Raw genomic sequence first — 25,919 nt, forward strand, 5'->3', positions numbered from 1 at the left:
CCCTCTGAGCGCTATATACACCAACCAGTACTGATTGATCCCCCTGTGAGAATGTGACCTCTAAACCCTTCACCAATCACCTAATTAATTAATTACCACTCCGTGAGACTATGTCCAGATAACAGCAGCTTTAATTATCCTCTAATGCAGATCAGCTGATAAAGCCGTCCTCTTACAAACTGGCCTGCTCTAGTAAAATGGGCACAGCTTTGTCGTCTTTTTGAGAATCAAACACGTTTACAGCAAATAAATGTTAAACTGTTTTATTAACGTCATTAAAGTTCACGGCAGGCTTTTCCAGCTCATCGTTTATGTCCACTGTCATTTTCTGGGACTAAATCAGTACAATAAAGCACCAGTTTCAGTTATTCCTTTAATTTTGAACAAGCTGAATTGTCAGCAATAAATCAATATTCAAAAACGGACTCGATATCTTCAGTATCCGGAAAAGTACTCCTTCATTGAGGGAACGATTATACACTATATTGTTTGGGGGTTTCTATTTCATCGAGCGGAGTTATTTCGTGGACTAGATTTTGGGCGTGGCCCAGAAAAATGTCTCAGTAATACAAACAGCGTCCAGTTTGGATGGTTTAACTTCCCTGTATGAACCATTTACCACTTCATAAAATCCGACTGAAGGTTTATTTTCGATTTCTGCAGCTAGCGCCAGTGACAATGGTACTGGGAAGGGGGGAGTAGGTGAATCTAACAAATCCCCTCCAGCATCTAAATTAATATTCATTCTCACCTAGACAAAACGACTGGCTTGCAATACAGTCAAGGGTCAAGGCGGCCGAGCACCCTACCCCCCTGCGCGGGCGAGGCCCCCCGCCGGCCGGGTCTCCCAGCCCCGCCGGGGGTAAGTGCGCCTTGCGCTGTTATTGGTCGGGTCCTGCGGGCCCGGCCCTGCCCACTCCCCCGGGCGGAGAGGACGCTTGCGCGCTGGGCTGGACGGCCAGGCACAAGAGCGCTGTTAGCGCCGGGTCCCGACCGCCACCCCCAGCTGACAGCGCCGGCACACGGAGCCGTGCCTCGGCGGTAGCCGGATCGTCACACACACACGGGTCCGCCACAATGCTGCAGCTAGGAGATGGGCTAGCCTTCTTCTCCGTCGTTTTCTTCGTGCTGCTGCTGGGCACCCGGAGCCCGCTGTGCTCCACCGGCGGGACGGCGGCTCTCTACCTCTTCCTGGTCCTGTTCCGGTACCCGCCGGTGCCGGCGAGCCGGGCCCAGAGGGTGCTGCGCCCCGACCGACGGGCGGCCGGCGGCGGCGTGGCCGTGGTGGCGCACCGCGGCGGGGGCCATGACGCTCCGGAGAACACCCTGGCCGCTATCCGGAAGGTGAGTCCCCGCTTTCAGCATGGACAAACCCCGGCGCCCACTCTGTCTTCCCCCACCCCTTCTCTCGACCGCGGAACAAAACGGAGGGTTTTAATTTGTGTGTGGACCGGGTGTTTTGAACGCGTCCACCGCCTGACACGACGCATGCTCGCCCCAAGGAAAGGGAAACAGATGCGAAATTTCCAGATCTTTAATGAGGGGGGACAGCAGACCGGACTTACACAACACTTCACATCATTCACTAGAGGAACCTCATGCGTGCCGTTAGTAACAGTAGTGTTAGATCCAGATACGAAAGAGCTCGGATTGGAAACCCAAGCAGACTGTGCTGTACGAGGAGAGCGTGAAAGAGCATAGTGCATCCCCACCTGCGGCCGCAAGGCGGCGGCATCCTGCCTAGGAATGGCCTAGTTTAAATTGTCTGATGCATTAAATGACAAACAAGGGTCGTTTCCCCACTACCTGGGCACTTCACTTAAGCACTTTGAGTGAAAAGGGGACTAAATAGGGCCGCAATGACCCACGGGATTAAAACCTTAGTGTGGAGAAGTGGTTTAAGCTTGATCTCTGTGGGGGGGGAACTGCTTTGGAGCAACTAGACTTGTTACGGCCCAAGACCAGTTTGTTGGAATAAAAACATGAAACAGTTTAACATACAAAACGCAGGCCTTTGCGAGCCCGTCCGGTAGTGAGCACAAGCAGTCAAGCCCTGTGCGAGACTGAGGAGACCCGACAGACCTCCCCTCCACCTGTACAAAAAGCAGAGGAAAATGAGCACGTAAAGGACATTCCCACACTTTCAAAACATAAAAAGTACCCTCCAAGTTATATTTACCTAAATCTGTGAACTTTTTAAAATAATAAAAACACACTTACACTCGAGACAAAGCACCTGCCCCAACATCGTCTCCTCCTCGGACATGTCGGATATCAAGACAAGACGCTTGTAAAACTCCTTCGCGTTAGTCTCCGATTTCAATTTCTTCCTGTTTCGGTGGAGACGCTACTAGTGGGTTATGTTCAGCGGCAGATATCCAAGGTGAAGGTCCAGAAACCTAAACCTCAAAATAATGAAGCAAAAAAAAAAGAAAGCGTTTCTCTAATAACCGAATAATTGCAAGGAAGTTTCCTCTGATGCTCATTAGACTAACGAACAGGATGTTCTACAGCAACTGCAGAACCAGTCGGTTGTACCTCCGCTGCACCATGCAAACCTGAGCTTCGCAGGAGCCTCACCTTAAATACATGCGTTTCTACGAGTCGAAAATAACTCGTTGGCCAAAACAGCAACTTTTGAAACCCGCAGCTCCTTTTCCCTCGTTTAAATACGTGCCAGTCTCCCGAGGTACGCAGTTCTTAAACTGCACAAGCGGTATCAACAGCTTTTACCTGCAACAAAGCACACCACTTACCGAACAGTTTCTTGTGCAACTTCTACATTCATCTTGCCGTCTCCCCTCTTGCATCGCCGAAAACGCTGCCCGATAAGCTTGAGGAACCAGCTTATATGTCCGCTCAATGGTATTTTATAACCACTTCACATGCCAGGACTGTGATCCATAGTTAAAGAGGAATAAGCGTCTCTGATTCTACCAAGCACACTCTGGGAGTAAAGACCAAGCTTTGCCCATTCATGCGAAGTAGCTACACGCTTCAAGTAAGCAAAATATTGATCCACCTCTCGGTGAAACCAGACGAATATCCCGGCCTACACCAAACCCACCAGACGGAGTAGCTCACATTTTGCTCGCTTCCAGCGCTACCTCTTCCAATCGTAGCGATTTTCTCCAACCGTTTCGTTTCCATCTAGCGCCTTCATTATTAACTCGACCTCCAGTTGTTTCATTCGAAAACCGTCGCTAGACAATTTAACAGGCGATGATGGATCAAAAACAAGTAACTTACGTTTAACCAGAGAAATACAGTAACTATTTGAGCTTTAAGTTCAGCCTTCCGGGCAGTACAGGTTACGCCTGATTGGAAATATACGGCATTCCAAAATACCGGCACAGCAAACTAACTTCGGTAACCCGGACGAACTCCCGCATGTTATGGCCTAAGCCCCGGGTTTGTTACAAGATCATACATAACTAAAGCCTCAACATAAAATAGCTTTACAAACGAAACAGGCCCTTTTCTTCATTTTTCTCCAAACAGGATACTACGCTATCCAAATATACTCCAACACACTGAACTTAGGACCCCCCACCCCAAAAAAAACTTATCCAAAACAAGTTTTCCTCAGACCCTCTGACTACTCACACTCCCCTATTCACATAAAACAAGCTAACTTCCATACAAAACAAAAAACAAACCCAAAAAGCACAATGAACATATAAAAAACAGTCCATGACCAAGACAAGGCAGCCAAACCATAGGAAACAGCCTGTGTGAGAGCACAAAGCTGTTTCATGCGCTTTGGCGGATCTTATATAGTGAAGGTCAGCCTCTCCCATTCTAATGGAACACACAGACCACGCCTCCTCTCGATTAGGTGTGAATCTGTAACATTTAAAGCAAAATCGGAGAAAACAAAAGATGAGCACACAAAGGCCATGACATAAATAATACAGAAATAATGTGGTCACACCAAGTTCACTGTTAGAGTAGGTGCTTGTAATTTTAAAAAGCTGGCTCGTGTAGTTCTCTCTTTAATTGAATTATTAGTATTTCAAGCTACTTATTTTTGGCTAGGCAATTGAGTTAATTTATATTTTGTCAGTATTTGAGCAGAATGGGGCCCTGGATTTGATCTGCATGGACTTTGGAGTGTGTACTGTATGTTCTCCCTGTGTTTACATGGGTTTCCTCTTGCTGCTCCAGTTTCCTCCCACAGGCCAAAGACAGACCTGTAGGTTAATCAGTGCTTTGTGAATGTGATATCTAGCCAGGTTTACCAACAGATTAGTTATACACCAAGGTTCTGTTTCCAAATTACTTCTAGCCAAGCAAACATAACATGAAACTCCTTTTAAATCTAACATTCATGTTTAAAAACACTTAAAGATTGTAAAGTTTTGCAAGTCTGAACAACTTTGTATATATACTGATGGAAAAAAGAAACGCAACACCTCCTACTCCACACTCTGGCCCTCCTGTCTGTGTGGGACAGGCTGAAGAGTGACTCATCTGTGAAGAGGACCTGATGCCACTGCTGACGAGTCCATCGCAGCCCCTGTCTGGCCCAAGCCAGTCGGGTGTGACGTCTAGGAGGTGTGAGCAGAGGGCCCCTGACAGGTCGCCCTGCTCTAAGGCCAGCAGCATGGAGCCTCTCTGTCACTGATGCAGGCATTGTCTGCCGGCAGCTTCAGCAGCAGTACGCGTGGCAGATCTGAAACGATCTCTCAGGTGGACCAGTCTGATGTGTCGGTCCTGCTCTGGTGTGGTCACTCAAGGGCGACCGGATCTTGGACGGTCATCTGTCCTGCCGGTCTGCTGAAACCTCCTCTGCAGTCGGGACACAGTGGAGCGGCTCACTCCATAGTGTCTGGCAACGCTGGCACATGACATACCAGCCTGCAGAATGCCAATGGCCCTCTCCCTTGCTTCTAGTGACATTCAAGACATTATGGGATGCACAGAAAACTGTGGCTTTTTTCTTGCAGTGACCTGAGCTCTGAATTAAGGCCTTTTTAAAGGTGACCTGATCAGACATTGTTCCACCTGGACCTCGTTGGGTAAAAGTGCACCGAACGAGCTTTCGTGTGATTGGCAAGTTGCAGTGCCTCACTGCACAAGCTGTACTGCTGGTCAGGGGGCTTAAAACAAAATGACAACTTTTTGTGGAAGTACATAAGCTAAAACTATAGTGTTCTCATTCCAGAAAATGCCGCGTTGCTTTTTTCCATCAGTCTATAGAAACAACATGGCAGAGTTTCTCTTCCGGCCCGACCGGCGGCACACAAATCACCTTGTTCGTGTCTGAGTCTAGAAGGTGTGAGTTTAACAGGGTGAAGACCTGGGGACGGGCTCAGTGTCATTTCTCTCGCGGTATCTGTCAGAGGCCGCGACCCGCGTCTCCCTCTCTCTCCCGCTCCAGGCTCGCGAGAACGGCGCCACCGGCGTGGAGCTGGACCTGGAGTTCACGGCCGACGGCGTCCCCATCCTGATGCACGACGAGACGGTGGACCGCACCACGAACGGCAGCGGGCCGCTCAGCCGGCTGCGCTACGCCGACGTGCGCAGGCTGGACGCCGCCGCCAAGCACCGGCTCAGGTAGGCCGAGCGCGCCGGGAACAGCCGCGGTCAAAGCGGAACCGCGGTCCTGCCGTTCCGTCTCGGAAACCAGATGGACTCGCGGACGGCGTAGAAAATGTTTAGCAAATTTCGGACCAAGCGCAAAACCGTGAACTGCGTGGAGGGACTGTAAGTCGCCATGCTGTGGCAAACCGCCGGTCTTGCCCTGGGCGGGAGCGAGAGCTCACGAGCACTGTGACGTGACGCGGCCCTTCCTGCTCACTAGTCCCTGTGATGACTGATGTGTTGTGCTGTGCGAGTGAATAAGCACAGGTTGTGCAGCAGACAGTTCACCGCAGGAAAGTTCCCACGTGATCCGCATGCAGAGTGAACAAGTTAAGAACTATTTGTCTGCAAAACTGTCTGGAAGTCGAGAGCAATATTTCTATTGGGATTAAAAGAGATGTCTTCACATGCCTGCTGGTTTACAGTGTCATAGGGCTGCAACATTTCACCAGACTATTTTGTAAAGTCAATTGTGATGTTTTACACGTCGCTGTGTACCGTTTACAGTACAGTTTGCTCATTCTTTCTAACCTCGAAATACACAAATCGCATGGCAGTTGCACTGTAACAGTCACTATATGTGGCCCAGACCACTCTGTCACGACACTAGAAGGAAAGACAGTGTTTCCACCAGGCCAGTATCGCATTCAGACAGCCAACTTGCAGTACTTCCGATTGATTTGTTCCTCACCTGGGTTTCACAGATAGACCATAATATAAAAAATGATGATTGGTAAATTGAATGTACTGTTGTTCAATAGGGCAGCTCAGTGGCACAGTGGTTAACATCGCTGAGCCCCTGGGTTCAGTTCTGGACCTGGGTGCCATCTGTGGGGAGAATGTATTCTCCCTGGGTTCAACTGGGTGTGTTCCCGCAGTCCGAAGACATACTGGCAGGTTAGTTGCTTGCCGGGAAAATTGGCCCTGGTGTGTTTGTCTGCAAGTGCTCAGCAGCCAGTTAACCTACCAGGAAGTCTTTGGACTGTGGGGAAAAAACCGGAGGAAACCCAAGCAAACATGGGGGGGAGCATACTGTACAAACTCCACAAAGACAGCACCCCAGAAATCGAACCCTGGGCCCCTGAGCAATGCTTACCACAGATCCACTGTGCTGGCCTGACATGACACCCTTGGATTCAAATTACACTACAGTTTTGACAGAATAACTACAGATCCTGGCAACGTTTGTCAATTTAAGTGCCTCCCCGCAGTGTCTAGAAGATGTAAATGTTTATCATAAGTAGCCTCTTCAAGCTCAGCGTGTCCCAGTTTGTATCTGTAGTTTGCTTTTGCTACCTGCGTGTACTACTCTGTGCTTGTCGGCAACGTCCGCGTCACCCGCCGGGTTTGAACCAGTCCTGGAGATGCAGCGGTTATGGTGAAGTGTGACGGCAGCTGGCGTGTGCCTGGTTACAGGGACAGGTTCCGGGGCGAGAGGGTGCCCACGCTGAAGGAGGCGGTGGAGGAGTGCACCAAGAACGAGCTCACCATCTACTTCGACGTCAAGGGCCATGCAGACCAGGTGTGGCAGCAGCTCACGGGCAAGAGACAAGCTATCGAAGGATAAAGGTTTTCCTGTTAGCCAGGGCTTGAAGTCGCTCTTCTGCACAGGCTGGGTGGTGTTCTCCAAGCCACAGGTTAACTGAGCCACCCCACGCTTAACCTGCAATCGGGGCTGGTGAACTGCGCCAAGAGCACAGTGCGTTCTGGTGCCACCGGAGCTCAATCGGACCTCATGGGTGGCACGTACAGTACCAGAACTGGCACCCTGACTTCCAGGGAGAGAAAAAGCACTGAGCTTATTTGGTCTGCTTTAGTGAGCAGGCCCTCTGTGAAATTAATCTGGGATTCTTCTCGGACCTCTGCAGCTCAATCGCACTGCAGGGTGAAAACGCAGGTTTTACCTAATCATTTCAAAAATAGTACTCTAAACGTTAGCTGATGCCTAAATTACAGTATACCCCCAATGCCAGAATTAGTAGGTGAAAAGGCACAAGTAAAAGTTTATTCCATGCTGAATAAAGAAGAAAAGAAACACAAAATGTTGGCTAATGGAGCCTTCTTCAGGTGACGTTGTTGGGTTTTTTTCTTCTCTTTTCAGCAGGAATGAACCTTTACTTGCTCCTTTGCAGCCTACGCATGCTGACGCAGCTCCCTACTTGAACTAGTAGGTGGAAAGCCTGATTTAGAAATCCTGTTGTATCTTAGTAGAGGCTCAGATTTCAGGGGCAGATACTGAAGACTTCCTGGCTGAGCAATCTGCAGGGAACACACAATCACTGGATTTAGGAGATTAAAGGAAGGACAGGCTAAGCACTTCTGGTTAACTTTAGTGACATTTTAACCTTGCCCTGCAATTTCAGGCTGCTGCAGCACTGAAGGAAATCTACAAAGAATATCCTGTGCTCTACAACACCAGCATTGTCTGTTCCTTTGAGCCAAAGGTCATCTACAAGGTACAGATTGACATGGTCATTTATTTGTACTGTAATGCATTGCTTACCTGTTTTCATAAAGCTCAGTAAAGGAATATTCCACCTGGAGTCTTGGCTGTAGGTTTTCCAGTGGGCTAGCGGGTAGTACAGGCCTTCACTCAGAAAACAGATTGGGCCCAAGAAACGTGTAATCGCTGGGTCTCAGTTACGCCCGTCTTTTTCATATTCTTAGTTTCTAGCTCATTACCCACAAATGTGGCCCCCCAAGACATTGACATGAAGTTTTCTGGCAGGGTTTGTTTCGTCTCCACGTGAAAGAAAGGTTTCTTACTTATTGCATGAACCTCAGAGAAGCACCCTACGATTTTTGCAAAGTTAATTCTCCGATCCTCCACTACCGTACACATCCATGCTGTGTGTGTCGGAGCTTTCATGTGCAGGTGACCGCAGGCCAGTGATGTGCCCTGTGGCAACTGCTCATAATCGAACACGGCGGCCTGTTCAGTCACCTCCAGGAGCACAGGAAGTGGCACAGACACTGGGTTCAGGACCCGTTTAGGGGGGAAGGCTGTGCTCTCTCTCTCCCGCGGTTCCTTACCGCGGGCTGCTGGGCTGTTGCAGATGCGGCAGGCCGACCCCGAGGTGCTGACCGCCCTGACCCACCGGCCCTGGAGTCTCAGCCGCTGGGGCGACGGCGCGCCGCGCTTCTCCTCCCCCTGGAAGCACCACTGGTTCCAGCTGCTGGACGTGCTGCTGGACTGGAGCCACCACCAGCTGCTGTGGCACCTGTGCGGGGTGTCGGCCTTCCTCATGCAGAAGAACTTCATCTCGCCGTGAGTACGGGGGCCGGGGTACAGGCCTGCTCTGCACTCCCCCCGGTCCACGGAAGAAAGACTCGCAGGCCGTGGGCGAAGGGCGTCACGCCAGCCGTTAGCCTGTTTCGCTGACCTCTTTGACCCCTTTACCTGCAGAGCTGAGCAGCCGACCTGCCACTGTAGCGCAGAGACTCCTGTTCCTTTAGAGTATCTGTGACTGGAATCTGTTCTGTAAAAGCCACTTTGGGGAATAACGGATGTATTTGTCAAGATGTGGGGGGTCCAGAGTATCACAGTTCACGGAGACATTAAATCCCGTGTTCTGTTGAGTGGGCAGTGTTTCAGAGACCATTCCTACGTTCTGTGGCAGTGAAGTGGAGTGTGCACTCAGTCGTACCCCTAGTAAGCTGGAACACAGTAAGATTCAGAATGATAATATGTGGGGCTCCGATCGGAGTTGCAGCTGTGCTGCGCTTGTCGTTCTCTGCTCATACGTAGGGCTCAGCGCCAAGCTGGTGAGGGAGGTTTGAGTACTGGCCAGGGGAAGCACACAGGAAACGATGGTGTCTAACCCCGGGCGCGTCGCCCTCTTCCCCGGCAGGGACTACGTGCAGTACTGGGCCGAGCGGGGCGTCGAGGTGGTGGGCTGGACCATCAACACCTCGGCCGAGAAGCAGTATTACCAGGAGCTGCTGGGGATCGGCTACATCACAGACAGCCTGGTGGAGGACTGCGAGCCCCACTACTGAGCACTACAGCGGCAGCCCTGAGCCGGCGGCTGGCGGACCGCTACCATTGGACTTGACCTCCATCACCGAGGCACGCGGCCTTACCTCTCCCCCCAGCCTGCTCATCGAAGGACCGAGAGTGAGCGAGACCCCTGGTCCCAACCTTCCCAAGATGCCCCGTGGCCACATGGCCTCCTATGTCTTGTATATAACCTTTCTTCATGACCAAGGACCCCGAGACGTCCCCCCGTCAAGCACAGGCAGAATCAGTGACCGTGCACTAAGGTACTGGGGACGGGGCTTTATGAGGGTTAGGAAGCAAAAATTGACCCTGATTTGGACAGGCAGAGGAAGAGAACAAAACACTTCCCAGCCGAGTCCCAGGCGTTTGCGGCTGCCCAGTCCAGTAGGTGTTTTTTTGGGGGTGTGGGGTCATGGCTCTGGGGTTTATGAAATCGGCCCCCTGAGCGCAGCCCCCAGCATCTCCGGTTTCCGCGGTGACGTCCCACACACAGGACGCAAGCCCTCCCACGCGGCCGGTGGTGGTCGTTGAAAAACTCTTTTGACATCCTGCCCTGGCCCCCTCCTTCGGAAGAAAGACACGCGGTGTGTTTGAAAAGATCTGCGAGGTCCGCCCACTCCCTTCTCGGCGCTGTATGTGCGAGCCGGGGGCTCTGAGAGTTTCATTCACTCTGAGCTACTGCCCTGGTGCTGTAAATGTGTGGCTGCAGAGGGAGGGTGACCAGTGAGGAAACGTGGGAGAGGGGGTTATTCGCTGTCGAACGCGTTTTGTGTTTGTGTTCGAGGAGGTTTGTCCGAAGACGCGACCCCTGCTGGCACGCATATCCAGCTCGCAGCTGTATTTTCAAAACGTTTCTACAGCGAACTTAACAAAACAAAGTTACTTCTGTCTACGACGTTCAGGGGCAGCACAGTCTTCACCGGAGCTCTTAAATGCCCCCCGAGAACCTGCGCCAATAATCCCCTGAATGAGCTGACTGGCCATGGCTTCTTCAGGTCATGGCCCAAGAGAATGAGGAAGGTTCCCGTGTGTCCCTTCAAAAGACAGACATCCTCAACACGTTGCTAGCAGGACCGTGATCTCCAAGACTACACTGCAACTTAAATATGTCTCTTTTGTATTTAATTAGGTGGAAATACTTGTCACAACTTCTTAGGTTGCCAGCGTAGTTGAATCTCGGCGAGGATGACCATAAATGTGGTAAATGTGCATTTCAACATGTAAGCAAAGCAGTGACCCTGGCATTAAAAGCTGTTGTCTCACACCAGCTGTTGATGGCTTTCTGAGGAAAAATGTAGTTTTTCAGGCATTAAGTGTTCCGGTCAAGCTTATACTGTAGTTTCACTCCCATTATGTACATTGAAATTGTAGACTAAAAAGGTCTGTTCTCCATTTCCGTGATGCAATCTTCAGGAATTTTATGTTGTTCAGTGTACTAATCCCCACAGATGCTTCAGGACTTGTTGGGTGACACACTTTCCTTACCAGGAGATTAGCTAGAGTATTGCCTGGGGTTCGATGACCTCATGATGCTTTAAAATATAGAAAACAGAGTAAAATTACTGATTTTATTGCGAGACCCAATTTGGTCAAATAAGGAAGGCTGTTCTTCGATTCAAATCTAATCCATCCGCCTTCTAACCACTTGATCCAATACAGAGACGCAGGAGAGCCAGAGCCTATTCTGGCAAGTCCATCACAGGGCACAGACACAGACAGGCACACACACACACCAGGGCCATTTGTACAGAAGCCAGTGAACCTGCCAGTTTGTCTGTGGACTGTGGGAGGAAACTGGAGCTCCCAGAGATGTGTTAATCTGTTACTAATAGGAACGAGTTCTGCCGTTTGATTTTATTCAGAAAGAAAATCTGAGATGGCTCGATTTCATTTCTACATCAGTCATGCAGACAGAATGGTCCCTAGCAAAAAGCAGCTGCCATGAGTAGAGATACCTCTCATTTTGTGAATGAAGGATGAAATCTAGGGTTAATGTCTGGGTTTATTAGAAAGAGTATTCTGGGCCCGAGGAGCATAACTCGAAAATAGTTGAGAAACAAACCTTGTTAAGGTGGCCTTAGCGACCACCTGCCTGTTTACAATTGGGGAACTGTACTGTACTGGTGTTCAGACAGACATCTGTTTGAGCTATGTGTGACGTTGGACGAGGGACTTTTCACCTTATTTTAAAAACAAATCTTGTGGTTTCTAACACGGGAACAACTTCATCAGCAGTACTGACTAAGGCAGAATCTAGATTACTACACACCAGCAATAACCTAATAAATGAATCACAAAAATATACATTTGTTCCAAGTGTTGAGTGCCATTAATTCGTGTCATAACCATTGATTAAAACATGACAGATTTGTACTCTATAGTCCTCAAGCCCAGACTTTTTTTCACTGCATCTTATTCTTGCTTATGAAATGTACAGGTTTTTATATAACATTCAAGAAAAAAAGAGTTGCAGAAAACATCCATCTGTGGCAAGTGTTATGTCTTAAAAGCTCAGTTTCAGAAGAAGACTTTTCTAGTGACATCTGTGCCGTAAGCTATATGAACACACTGAGAACAGACAGAAGGTGTCCCCACCTGCAATTGAACCCAAGAGCTGCAAAGCCCATTTCATCTACGATCTGTAATGATCTTCAGATATAAATATTGAGAGCAATTTATTAAGTTAATTTTTTTTCTTATTAATGGTAATTAGATTAGGTTGACTCAGTGATGAATGACTGACCTCTTAAGGCTCAAATGTATGGAGTATGTGAGAAATATTGAAACTGCTGACCTAAGCTTTCTTTATTTTCAGTTTTCACCAATTTACAGAAGTATAATCAAGGATGCATTAATCAGTATAAATCAGGATACATAGAAGGACAATAGGAATTGTGCATCCCAAGTCTCGATTTTCATTCATAATGAGCATGTATTTAAATCAACTGTTTTACCCCGTTTGTTAAGCAGGTCAAAACAACTTCTGCAGTGTTGCCAAGAGGGTCTTTCGGACAAAACCGGATTCCCCGGAAGAGATCAACAGAGTGAGATCAGCCCGAGATATTTCCCATTTGCATCTGATGTCCCAAAAGACAGTTTTGACTCTCGTGTTCGTCAGCATTCTCACAGACTGCAGGCTTGTGTTTAGCTTGTGCTGAGCCGCAGCCCACCCATTGAGTCGTGTGCTGTGGTAAGATGTGTGGGTTAAGGCAAAATCGCTCGATTTCCTCTCCTGGCATTGATAAGAACAGTAGCCAGTCTCACACGCCCCTTCTTTTCAAGGGTACTTTTGTTACTCTGGCACACTAGAAACATTCTGGGTGCTTAAACGGAGAACTGTTTCAGTCTCTCTTATCACACTGGTGTTCATATTCCCTCCCATCACTTGTGCTCTCCATATTATGTCACCCTGTGGTGCCCGTACCCTGAGAAAGGAGAACACCCTCTCAGAATAGAGCTGGTGTCTTTCACATCCTGTCGGTCGGGGGGCTGGAGGCTCATGCTTCTGCTGGGCTTTGTTCCAGCCCAGCCCTGACTTACACAACTGAACCTCTAACTGACTTCGTAATAGAAACAGTTGCATCTCCTTCCACTCTTGAACATGTTGGAAATGGCCCTTTAACGGGCGCGTTTCACAGGAAAAACGAACAGAAGCGACTTGCAAATTCAATTAAGGCTGGAATTGTGGTGGCAGGTATGCGTGTCTCTCCAGGACGAGGTTTGGAGACTTTTGCCATAATGAATTCAGGGGGGAAAGCTTATAACCCAAAATATCTCACCTGGACTCCCTTAAATCTCAGAGGAGGACAGTAAATGTTCTGAATACTGGGGTTTACAGGGGAGATCTGTGTTTGCATCTGGCCTGCGAGAGGAAGAAGCAGAGGTTAATCCAGCACTGGAATCCACCGAATGCGTTCAAATCTGTGACAGGACAGGACAACAGACGATTACATTATTTTTCGCCAGTCCATCCAAGGCGCAGTCAGTGTGGCAGTTCTGATTTTCTTTCAACTCCTTGTCTCAAACAGTATTTCATTGAGAATATATCATTAAAACAGCCTTAAGCCCTAGAAAATATTCTAGATCAAGACACTATATTGATAGATGTAACGTAAATTACTGCTTTGGATTCTGGAAAAAATAACAAGAACCAATGCACTCTTTTCTGTTCACTTATTATTCTCAGCTATCACTCAAAGCAAAGAGCAAGTGGAGATGAGAGGGAATCTAAGTAACTTTGGTTACTTGCCAGTGTTTCTGTCTGTCCTGGTAAACATGGTTCTTTCAGGGCGGGGTTCAGAGATCACCGCGAAATGGAACTGGACGTTGTTTGCCAATCAAACCTGAGGATCTTTGCACCGCAAAAAAAAAATAAATGGAGAGGAAATGTATAGTCGCAAGTTCTTGTTGATTTGGTGCATGTAACGCTAGGCCCAATACTTAATTGGTTTATTCTTGCTAAGTTATTGGAAATGGTAGTAGACTAAAGTCCATTCATCGAAAGAACATTTTATATCTGTAAATACCATCAGACTAGTTTTTAACTCATGGCTGTAACTGAAAAATAATAAGGAGGCTGCGGTTGGTTTATTTGGAACTTTATATTGCATGAAGCTGCTACCATCATGATATAGTTTGGAAGGATGGGGGTCTCTGCGTCAGGGTGGAAAAAAAAACACATTCTTATCTCGACTGCGCCTCCTGATAGACGATTTTTCGAGTGCGTGTCCTCATCACTGTTGTGACACTGTTTCTATTCCAAAACCAATTCATTTACTTTAAGCTAATTGCACATTGGATACAAAATACAAAGATAATTAAGAAGCAGAATACACAAATTTCAAAAACGAGTTGAAAAAGGTTTCGTCGTGAGATAAGAAGGTGGGGGGCGAGGGATGTTATGGTTCTAAACATTAAACGTCGTTGAAAGACTTAAGCTGAGGTGAAAAATTGGTTGTAAAGTGAGTTTCAGGCTGATTCTCGCAAAAAATAGATCTTTCTTTAGCTCTGTGAAGTTGCTTCCCCCACACAGACGATCAAACGCATTCATTAGGGCTGCGTTTGTGCAGTCTGTGTTGAAAGTAGCTTCACAGCTGCTTTCGTTCCCGAGATACTGTATAGCGCCTTTCTTTTTCGGGTAGTCACCGCTAGTAACGCTGTATGGAAAGTTCAAGCACTTGCTGGTGCAAGGATAAGTACTGTATGTCTACAATTTTGTTTCTCTGTTTGTCGGGGAGTGGTTGATTTTGCATTCAGCATGAGTGGTTGGTGTGAACGGGAAACTCGAGTTTGGTTCCGTCATCATACCGTAATCACGAGTTGCGGGTTTAGCCTCAAAAAGCGAATATTAGCAAACGACTTAAAAAAAGGCTTTAATTAGCACGTTTGAATACTTCGTTGCTGTGTCAAGTTTTTTTTTAGACCAGAAGTAATTCGTTTTTCATTGTGTCCGTTTTAAAGTATGTCAATGGACGTTTAAAGATTCGTCTCGTCTTTCGAAAATAGAATTAGCAACTTCTTGTAGTCCAAGACCATTGCTATACTATTTTATGCAAAGCAGATTCGGAGACGTGTAAAATAACCTGGAAATTGTTTTGTAAGGGGGCACTATGTACTGAGTTGACTTGGGAAGTTAATAACACATCTCCAAAACAACTTTGGAAACTCTTATCGTCTCACACATGCAGACCTCGCGAGTGTTTGAAAATGTTATTTTCACATAAAATGATTGAACATAGATCACATTATCCATGTCTTTGTATTGAAGTATTGATATAGTAACCTTCTTGAAATTTTATTTGAACATTAAAATGAAAAATAACAACATTAAAAAAAGGAGTTGTGTTTTCAATTCGGTTTAATTCAACATACTTTATTCATCCCCAGGGATTCAGGTCAGGAAGAGGATAAGGTTAGAAATTAGTGTCAATGTTGCTCCAGAAACAGTTTGAGAATGGAATGCCTTTTAAGTTTGGGTCAAGAAGTAAGAATTGTACTGTTTGCGCTCAATCTCACCTATGATTTCTGTACTGTACATCACTTATTTACAGTGGTTACCCAAACCTTTTCACTGTATAACCTGTGTACCGGTGTACAGTATAACACGATATTGAATTTTAATTACTTTTTAAATTAATCAAAATGAATTTGCATCTCTCTCTTAGAAATATAAAATATACAACTCCTAAATACCTTCCACTAGTTCTTTGCCAGCCGACTGATACTCAAAGACATTGTCGCCTTCCCCCTCTGTTCATTTGACTACATTTTGACTTTTACAGTATATTAAATAAAAGCTTTTCTAATACTAATAATAAGGAGCGAAGTGATGCTCCATTGATTGCAAAACTAGTTATTAATCCCGATCACTTTGTTTTCTGTGCATACACCGGTTGACATTCCATTTACATGCATCGCTTTTCATTATTAAATATTTAATCTTCTATGTGGAACCTTGTCGAACTCCCGTGGAAATTGACACCTACTGGTATAGAGGAACTAAAGAGATACTCTGTTCAGACATCAGCTGGGTTGCAAAGCAGACACAGACTCCCCCAAGTCTACTGCATATTTTGATGCTTTATTTTTTACTGTCAATCGAAAAGATGAACAATCACAAAAAAGGCTAGAAAAGCGCATTACAAGGGCGTATCAGTAGCCTTAATTTAACGTTTGATTAGCGGGCAAACAGTGGAAACCGCCTCGTCTCGGGGCTGTGACTTGGCTTTAGTCTGAATAAGAGATGTACATGGCCGGTATTCTGCATGGCCGGCCTGGTGGCTCCGCGGGCTGAACCATCGGACACGTCTAAAGTTCAGAGAGCAGATCGACTCCCGGAGAGTCTTGTGAGTTGAAGTCGAGCCCCGAGCCTCCCCGGCAGTCTGAGACCTAAGCCCCGTGAAAAAACTCGGTGAAGCTCTCATGCTGTCGGGGTGAGTTTGTCGAAGTGGCTGTTCTCTACCACGCCGGCCGTTTTGGGGGGCTCCATTTTCGGGGCCTTCCAAAACAGGGAAAATGGGGGGTTTAAGACCTTTATAAATGCATAGATCGGAATTCAATTCTAAAAAGCAGCCCCTTATACCACTGAGACACCTGCAGGACAGGTGTGGCACTGGCAGTGAAAGAGAGGTGCAGTCCTAACTAGGAGCGACAGGGGTCTCTCTCCAGCACATTTCTCTTGATTCGACCAGCTGGCCGCAAGCTAAACGGGTCGGGCGAACAGTTTTGTAGGAGAATGTCACTGTATAAGGTTGTCTGAAAATCTTCAGCCGTTACATACTTTATGTATGATTTGGTGAGTTCAGGTTTCTATTTATCTTCAGTACCGTGAGTGTTGAGCCCTTGTAACCAAACGCACAGCTGTCATTCAGGAGCCGAGCCCGCCCCCAGAGTGACCTTCCTCAGCGGACACGCCCCGTCAACCTGTTCCACAGGTGCGCCCGGCAAGATGGCGGCGGGGTGAGTTTCTGCGGCGTGAGGTGCGTTTGCGTTTTATTTCTAATTTTCTTATTTTAAATGCAAAAAATCAAATTTCACTTTGAGGAAAGCTAGACAAAATGTATTGTTGTTGCAACTTTTGTTAATTCAATTTGTTTTTGTTTAATTTGTGTTTTAGGACGCCGAAATGAGTGTTCTGTTTGAGCGTGCTCTCGAAGTTTTAAAAGTCTGCATTCGGCGTTCTTATACTACCTTTCATGTAAGTATGTTTTGTAAGATAAGGTCTGTTTCTTCTAACGAAAAAAGACTGTATTTTATCTGCAAACATTTACTTCCTAAAGTCAGTAGCTGTGTAATCTCTCCTTTTCGGATTCGGGCTGTAATAACGCTTACCGCTCAGAAATGATAAAATGTTGTAATTGACTGATTCGTTTTTCTTTATTTCTCCAGGTGATTAAAAAGGATTTCAAGAACGGACCTCTTATAAAAGTGTTTTTTCCAAGGTAAGTTCTATTCCTAACTTCCGCTAACACTCGATAAAACAACACGTATTTCCCAGCATTTTAACAAAAGAACAGTTTTATACCAACTTGATAATTTCTTTTCGTTTCATGGTGCTTTTGTGGAGTAAACTCTAAGGCGCTGGTTCTTTTTTATGCTACTTTTATTCATCTTTAGAATTCATTGGGTAAAGATGTACAATACCAACACATTTTATCGATGGTTTTAAAGCAGAGTTTATTCGAATTATATACACGCTGTAGGTGTGTGGCCGAATGTATTTTCTAAATATTGGAGTAGTAGGACTGAGATGTATTGGTGATTCTCGATGGTTTATTGGTTGAGTGTTCTTATATTTTTTATTTCGCCATTTTATTTAAACAGTTAATAGACTTCAGAACTTCAAGTGAATCGATTCTGCAAGTCCGCTATCCTGTTAACTTGCTCCTTTTTCTTTTGCCTTCAGTTCTGCGGCTCCTGGTTCTCTGCGCTCCGACGATCTCCTTTCCAGCTCCACTCCAGCAACTCGACGAGCGTTGGCAGGTTCTTCTCGACAATGTGTGCTTTTCCTTGGATTTTATTTTGATATCGGTGGCTTGATCTGTAGTGTACCCTTTGTATACCGATTTATGTTATTGTTAACCTGCATGTTTCCTGTTGACTGCTGCTATTGTATGTGCTGTGGCTCCTGATTCTCTGCGCTCTGACAATCTCCAGCAATTTATTCTCGACAATGTGTGCTTTTTGTTACATTTGATTTTTGTTACCAGTGGCTTGATCTGTAATGTCCCGATTCAGTGCTGTATTTTATTCTTGAGCTGCATGTTTTCTGTTGACTGCTGCTATTGTATTTGCTGTGAATTCTGAAATAAAAACTCTCGTTTCATTGTCTGCATTGTCCTGTATTTTCGAAGGTGTGAAGTGTTGTCTTGCAGCGTGCGCCACGCACCGCAAGGCGACACCCCATCGCACTGACCTGGAAAAGTGCGAGGACGCCCGCCTTTTTAGATAGTCTGGGGGGGAATAGGGTCCCTAGGAGGGAGCGTGGGTCTAGCCCTGGGGGGAGGAGAGTGGAGGATAGCTCTAGCCAAGCCCCCTCACTCCCAGCAGGAGGGGAAGGCAGGCTGGAGATGGCCTCGGCCCGAGAGAGAGGAGGCACCCAGGGCGGACTCAGCCTATCAGTCACAGCTTGCAACTGACAGCTTTCTAAGTCCACACCCCAGGAGACCTGCCTCCCTGCAGGGACCAAAGCCACCACCAACCTGCCATCCTCTCCTGCCGGGAGCGAGTGGGCCTGGCTAGAGCTGCGGTCAATCAGCCAGCCCCCGCCTACCCCTCTCCAATGAGGGGGGGTGGGCGAGGCTCGGCTTGATTGCTACCAGACCCCGAGAAAAACCCCAGATACTAAGTTTTTTGGCGGGAAAATCTGGACACGCTTAAAAAGGGGGTAGCCTTTGACCTTTTTAAGTCAAAAAGCGATAGGGGGTCCCCTTGCGGCCACCAACTGTAAGCAAAATCTCTCCGCCAAAAAACTCACCAACACCGGGGTTTTTCAGGGCCAAGGGGGTACAGAACTCTGCACAAGAAATCAAAGAACAAAATCAAGGTTCAATCAACAATTTATTGAGCGAAAATTGCATACAAAACAAAGCATTACAATACGTCGGATGCACAGGCTTCAAAGTGGAAATAAACATGCATTTCAATTACAAAGTGTCAAAGCACGGCTACATTAACGCTAAATAGTGTTACAAGTCAACAGAGTAAGAAAACATTTGCAAACAACTACAAGTTAAGATACAGAAACACACAGCACGTTACTGTTTCTCCGAGTTATCAGTCGAGGCAGCGACCGGAAAAAAGACTGGAACTTCGTTGCATTTCCTGCAAAACAACAAAAATCAGAATTAATTTTCGGTTACAAACAGGATCTCGAAATTATCCCAGAAAGATAGATATTCTGAATCGATTCTTACGTTCAAAAGATGAAACAGTTTAAAAAGATTTACAGATGCAATAAAGCGATTAGCCTGGTGTAACAGTTACATTTAAAGCGTGAATACTGAAAAAATACAGCTAGAGTGTGTCGATTAGGAACTACCACTACTAATGTGCTCTTTAACGTTTTCCATTTTGATGAGCATATTTGTTTTCTGCAACAATTAATTTAACACACAAAATTAATCCATATCTTTATAGGCTCCGTTGTTTTAATTGTTGTGCAATTTGGAAGCCAAAACGGTTTCTGAATAATCTACTATACGCAGAAAGAAAACCGAAATTGGTCGTAGTTTAGCAAAAAACGAGTTCTATAAACAGCAGGCCTACAATATTGTCGGGTCAAAACCATTTCTGCATTTTCGGGAGATACATTATCTAATGTAGTTCAAAATGATACGTGTAAACGAGTAAAAAGGTTTATACTTACATCGATAATCCCACCATCTGAGCCAAGACCGTCCTGCCCGAAGACACCAAACTGGAAACACAAGACCACAAGTATTTAGACGATTATTTAAAGATAATTTAAACCAAGGTTTCTTAGTAGCAAATAGCGTTTTCACCAGGCTAGATAGCGCAGAAAACATTTAAAAAAGATACGTGTAAAGAAATGAGTAAAACATTTATACTTACTTGGATAATTGCAGCAGCTGAGCCAAACATGTCCTGCCTGAGGACACACAATAACAGAATTTAGATTTTAAAGACCATCTAAACTAACAAGTATTCGTTGCAAGAGATTTGTATCAATTTTTCCTGAGAGGTTTAGACTACATAATTACATACGTTAAATTTTATCTATATTAAAATAAAGGAAAAATAAAAAATAACCATAAAAGACGCGGAACAAACGCACTCAGCTCCGCTCTCTCCAGCAGAAGCTGGCGCACAGGTGCGCGGGGCGTGGCCTGCGAGAGATGTCATTCGAGTGGGCGTGGCCACAGTCTGACGGTGCAGGCAGTTTTTTTCTAGGCTCCACGTGAAAACTTATTAAAGATATCGAGCATGTTTACAGAAGCCCCCATGAGTTACAAGTTTCAAAATCCGTTTTTTTCCCATGGCCAGCTGAGTAATCCGAGTTAATGCATTAAATCATTATTAGTGTTTGAGAGCCACAGGAATATGAATGAAAGAATTGAGCAATATGTAGGCGAGCTGTGGGGTCTAAAGTTCTTTGCAGGACGCATACTGTTCTATAACCTGATCTATCTTAAGTCTGCACCAAGAAGTCATAGTCATATTTATATTCTGTAAACGTTTATCATGCACTCAATGTACCACCTTTGTACTCATTAATCATTCAGCTGATGTGCTCATTTAAGAAGTTAAAAGAACATGAGAAAGTCCAAATAATATTCTATCAATGTAGTCCTTTTAGTTACTGGTATCAGTTTGATTTAATAATCTCACACAGCTATTGCTCAGAAGAAGTCAGACTGTTGGATTAAACAAAGTGGCTGGATCACCTGTGCCATTCTCCCACAACTCTTTGTGTAAAGAACATTTCAATGTACTTCCCCTTGACATCCTTTCATGTTTCCCTTGGATCACGTCAAAGTAGTTCACACTGAATCACTGCAACTTAATCTTTTAACTGGTTATCTATAGCAACTTCTTAACTAGTTAGCATAGTTTTCAACACTTGTGAACGACATGTATACTGAAGTACATTTTACATTCAAATAAACTCAGATTTCCCAACCCAACCCCGATTCTAAGCTTTAAGCCTTACCCTAAGCACTAAACTATATGGAGGAAAGATCAGGAAAGCTGCAGTTTACAAAAGAGGAGGTCGATCCAGCGCCTCTCACTGCCTTGCCTCAGCCTTCATGTTAACGGGAGACCTGACCTCACATCTCCTCCTGTCTGCTACTGACTCACTGCTGATGGCCTGGCTTCAGTTCTCCCAGGGAAGTTTTTATCCTGACCTTATAATCATCCTCCAGCTGAATCTCCTAAGCTTCCCTATGCTCTTGAGCTCTGGTCGCATAGTAACCTGAAATCCTTTTTAGAGAACTCTGCTTTCTTGCAAAGCAGTATGACACCACATGAGCTTCTTACCAAAGAGCATAACTCAACAAATCTCAAGCAACTCCAAAACATTTCAGTTCTCAATGTGGAAAGTCAAATTGGTTTTGCAATTTTAGCAAGTAGGCTGACTAGGTTCATGTTGAACAACAATTTTATCGATACATCTGTTCAAAAGGGTGGAGTTTCAGAAGTGTCTGCCTTCCTGGAACATGCTGGCATCATTTCTAAGATCATAATAAGTGCAAAGCAAAATAAAGGGGAGCTCACAGATCTATGTTTAGATCTAGCTAAGGCTAGACATCGTCCTTTGGGTTAGAGACACAAAGCAGGGAGCCCTCACTGAACTGACAGGGCCCTGGGGAAGAGAATAGAGGAGGCACATGAGCTCAGTCCCTCCCCCTTGAGTGTCAGCGGAACAGATGAGAGAATAGAGTCTCCCAGCTGTAGGGGATTTGCAGGACAGTCACTTTGGAGAGACCTGGGGCTGCTTGGTGTCAAACAAGCAGCAGAGAAAAAGTCAGTGGCCAAGGTCAGTAAGCAAGTAAGTGCAGTATCCAGATGGATCTGGATGACAAGGAACGAGCTTTGGGAAACTAAAGCAACCTGTTGGGACAAATGGGCAGATTTGAAAAAGAACATAAACAATCAAATGAATCTCAGAGGGTTATATGAAAAATGAAAAATGAGGGTTATATGACTTCACACTCCTGTGTTCGTTTATTGAAAATTGTCTTCTGGCAGGGATTACACTAACAAGACATCTGATGAGAGTTTCTGGTCCTCCTGAGAGGAGATATGTGACCATTGTGGAGGAAGATGTTTATGGTCCATTTCCCATCCCTGGATTTTTCAAAATGGTAGAAGCAGTAAGAGCAGTTCATTAATAATAATTAATTAATTAATAATGGGTTGTGTCTAAGAAGGGCAGGCCAGGAGGAAACTGATGATGACACATTTGTAAGAGAAGAAAGGATTTACAGATATCAAGGGATGAAAATGAAAACCCAGAGGTGATGGAGTTGTTTGAGTACATGAGGGAAAAACCAAAACCATAAGCAGAAACAAATAACATGCTATTTCAGACTCTACAGATAATTAAAAAATGTTGCCCTGCTAGTTTATTTAAATGTCTACTTACCAAACCACCAGACCAAGACCAGACTCAGTGAAAAGGGAAGGAGGCTGTTCAACAGGAAAATCAGTTACAAATCATCAGCCAATACAGGGCATCTAAAATACTGGAAGGAATTCTGTCTCTCAAAGCAATGCCTCAATCTCCTTAGTTAACTAAAATTACAACACTCATCAAACATTGTTATTGTTTTAATACAGGGGATTCTATTAGCAAAGCATTTTTTTATAACTGTCTTTCTCCTTTGTGATACATCAACTGAGAACACCATTCCAATCATAGCAGGCATCGACAAATAATATTGAGTGCTAATATTGATGTGCTAAAACCACAAAAAAAGGAATATATATATAAGCTATAATCAAATCATTTTCTTTCTTTCTTAATCTATTTCTGAAATAGATTGAGGTATGCTGTGCTGAAGGGTTTAAAAGGAACACACTGAATGTTCAGGGAAAATGTATTAAAGCAACATCATAGTGTCCCTAGAAGGCTTCTGTAGGCACCTTCCATTTTGGCTCAAGCCCAGGCTGTGGTGTTTCTGAGCCAAGATGGCTTCTGAGCAGGCGGGATCTGGAAGCAGGTGTGCACTATCGAGCTGGACACACCTGGCCACTCCACATGAGGATTTTAGGCCTTTTGGGATTGGTTCCCATGGATTTAGCCAAACCCCTGTAATTAATGAAGAGGCTTATAAAAGTGAAGCCTGGGAGAAACACTTCTACATTGTATCTTCAGTAGAAAAGGAACATGAGAATCTTCATTGTGAGCTTTGTTGCCAATGTTCCTGTTTCTAGAATACTGGGAGGTGTTTGGTGAGAAGAGTGAAATGTCAGTGGCTTGGAAAACTCAACCAGCACACTGTTCCTGAAGCCAGTTAGTTGATTCTCTTTGGGACTTGCCAAGCTGAGCTGTGGCTTGGAAATGCAGTAAGTAATGCTGTCCAGTAGGGGGAGCCACATGTGAGGATGGTGTATGAAAAGGATGTTTGAGCCAGCTCATGGGTAAGTTGAGTGAACTGCCACTGTGGAATTCCTAGTTGGTGATGCTGAATGTAGGACATGTTCAGGGTATTACCTGTGTCAATAGCAGTTTTTCCTCATTGCTTGATGTGCTATAGATGAGGGGTTAGCTGGCTGCTCTTTACTTCCTCTGGAGGCAGTATGTCCTTAAGCACAGGACTATGAAACCCTCTGCACAATTAAAGTTAATTGTCCTGTCTTAAAGGCAGGATGCCCAGAAAACCCATCCCATCTTAACGGCATGCTGTTGTGGCAAAGTGAGATTCCACAAGCATCCCATACCAAAGGACTGTCTTTCAGCTCTTGAGGTAAGCTGTATACCAGGAAGAGCCCAGTGTGTTTGACTTTAGGACACAAACCCAGCTTTATCCTGCTGCATAGCCAGTGAGGAGAGAGCCCAGTTGGGGCACTGCTGTACTTGCCTCAGCTGTTGAAATTGGATGGTACTCTGGATAAAAATCGGTAACAATCTAGTCTTGTTGCTTTCTTGCAGCAGTACCTTACCTGGACAAGTCAGTGGGAAGATATGGAGGACTTCCCATGGCAGCTCATGATCTGGGTAAGGTTGAGCAGCTCATGCTCTCCAAGCTTGGAGAAGGAGTCGGAGTGGCCTGAGGGGGAATGTTATTGAACTGTTATTGAGACCATGCTACAATGACCAGCAAACTCAGGACTTCATGTAACCTTGGCTGAAAAAGGAGCCCTGTTGATCACATGGGGAAGAAGAGAGATGGGTGGCTGAAGCTCTCCAACAGGAATGGGACATGCTCCAGTAATGTGGGACAAAGATGGTGTGTATGGTGATCCTCTGACCTGTCATGATTCTGTAACTATTGTCTGAGCAATAAAGTCAAGGTGTCACTGGACGTAATTAATTTCTACGAACTGTTGGGGTGGATGTGGTTCAGTTGGAGGACAGTCCTTGATAACCATGCCATGGGGAGTAGGATTTCTTGGGCAATAATGCCATGTGAAGGAAAACGTTCCCCCCATTTAATGAGGGGAAGGTTGGGGATGAATGTACAGGTATTCTGGTCTATTACTGCACGACCAGAATAGGCATCACCAGATTTTGTTCTGCAAAAATGTCAAGAGTTAGGTTACACAGGTCACCCACTAGTTACCTGGGAGTAGTAGGGTAAGTTGTCTTATTACTGACGGGAGCTCCTTACCGTAACGTTTTTGTTGCAATGGAGCAATAACGAGTCACAGCGGTTCAGTTTTCCTGCGCCGTTGGCGGTGGGATTCTTCCGCAGAAATAAAGTGATACAGCTCGGAAATCTAAGCAACACAACCGCACAAACCAATACGATGGGTTTGAAGGGGGAGCAACTTCAGTGAGCGCCATTAGGTTGTAAGAACTGTAGGACATGCCTCTGTCAGTCATCGCTCAACATACCTGTAACTCGGTGCCTCTAATCGAGAACGTCCACAACCACTGACTCTTAAAGGAGGTGCAACAAATGTAGCCCCTGAAATTACAACACGTACATTTCCATCATTGCACACAAATGTTACTTATACATAAAATCAAAACGGCGATCTGCTCGCTTGCTAGTCAGAAGGCTCTCCCTATGAATTCATATCATTTATCCCAGGAAATAAATGCTTCTATTATAGGGCACATGTTCAAACGCCAACCTCCAGCTTCGTGCCTATTTGCTATTATCGTTAGTTAATACGTACCCCTATCTGGTACATTTTTATCAAATGCCTCTCTTCAGTTGCATACTAACACGAAACAAAGTAATCACGGTCTACATATGAACTTACTGCTGGGATGAGTTGAAATGTTCTGATTCAGAGCTGCAGTTCGTGCTAATCGGAACAACGGCGATGCTGAGCGCTCAGCGCCGCACTGAGCACAAGTTCAGCTGGGCTCCAGCTTCATTCCGCACGTTTCTCGTTGCAGCTGAGCTCAGAGGTGGAGATGAAATCCAGATTGTACCGTATTAACTAGCCCGCAACCGCCTGCTAAAGCCGAAAATTCGTTGCATATGACTCCACACGATTAAACAACGTTTCTCCAGAGATTTATACAGCCAGGTACACTACACTTACTGCACTGTAGATGCTGTCGGCTCTCTCTCCCCTCTCCCGCTGAAGGAACTGCCTCAAGAGGATGAGCTCCACCCCCTTCGGCACCTACTGTACCAACACTCCATCGAAATTATCCAGCTCCATATTTCACCATTAGATTATTCCCCCC

The 25,919-nt window shown here is 45.7% G+C and overlaps 2 protein-coding genes and 3 long non-coding RNA genes across 10 annotated transcripts in view; 3 read left to right on the forward strand and 2 right to left on the reverse strand.

The window, feature by feature from the left end:
• LOC148645296 (uncharacterized) overlaps positions 1-25,919 on the forward strand; it is a 123,846-nt gene that overhangs the window by 77,439 nt on the left and 20,488 nt on the right. The gene's annotated exons all lie outside the window — the stretch shown is intronic.
• On the forward strand, positions 745-18,415 carry gde1 (glycerophosphodiester phosphodiesterase 1). Of its 6 annotated transcripts, none has more exons than XR_015928274.1 (10): positions 745-1,344; positions 5,384-5,559; positions 7,003-7,108; positions 7,950-8,042; positions 8,643-8,854; positions 9,438-9,849; positions 16,909-17,068; positions 17,202-17,282; positions 17,474-17,526; positions 17,991-18,415. XR_015928274.1 is itself a non-coding variant. In XM_088612392.1 (6 exons), the coding sequence occupies exons 1-6, from the start codon at positions 1,078-1,080 to the stop codon at positions 9,583-9,585; spliced, it is 1,002 nt and encodes a 333-aa protein (XP_088468518.1). In that variant the 5' UTR covers positions 809-1,077; the 3' UTR covers positions 9,586-15,421. The 6 variants fall into 6 exon arrangements, 1 of the variants encoding a protein (XP_088468518.1); XR_015928271.1 differs by having other exon boundaries at positions 16,909-17,064; XR_015928275.1 differs by having other exon boundaries at positions 16,909-17,044.
• On the reverse strand, positions 19,126-20,623 carry LOC148645302 (uncharacterized). The gene is made up of 3 exons (XR_015928460.1): positions 20,159-20,623; positions 19,953-20,003; positions 19,126-19,408 (listed from the first exon to the last, which is right to left on the reverse strand). It is a non-coding gene; the product is annotated as an uncharacterized LOC148645302 (long non-coding RNA).
• On the forward strand, positions 23,446-24,255 carry LOC148645303 (uncharacterized). Its single transcript, XR_015928379.1, has 3 exons — positions 23,446-23,617; positions 23,916-24,018; positions 24,204-24,255. It is a non-coding gene; the product is annotated as an uncharacterized LOC148645303 (long non-coding RNA).
• On the reverse strand, positions 24,012-25,817 carry LOC148645304 (uncharacterized). Its single transcript, XR_015928380.1, has 3 exons — positions 25,484-25,817; positions 25,110-25,182; positions 24,012-24,991 (listed from the first exon to the last, which is right to left on the reverse strand). It is a non-coding gene; the product is annotated as an uncharacterized LOC148645304 (long non-coding RNA).

The sequence above is a fragment of the Lepisosteus platostomus genome, chromosome 19 (genome assembly GCF_059453375.1).
Source record: "Lepisosteus platostomus isolate fLepPlt1 chromosome 19, fLepPlt1.hap1, whole genome shotgun sequence".
NCBI lineage: Eukaryota > Metazoa > Chordata > Actinopteri > Semionotiformes > Lepisosteidae > Lepisosteus > Lepisosteus platostomus.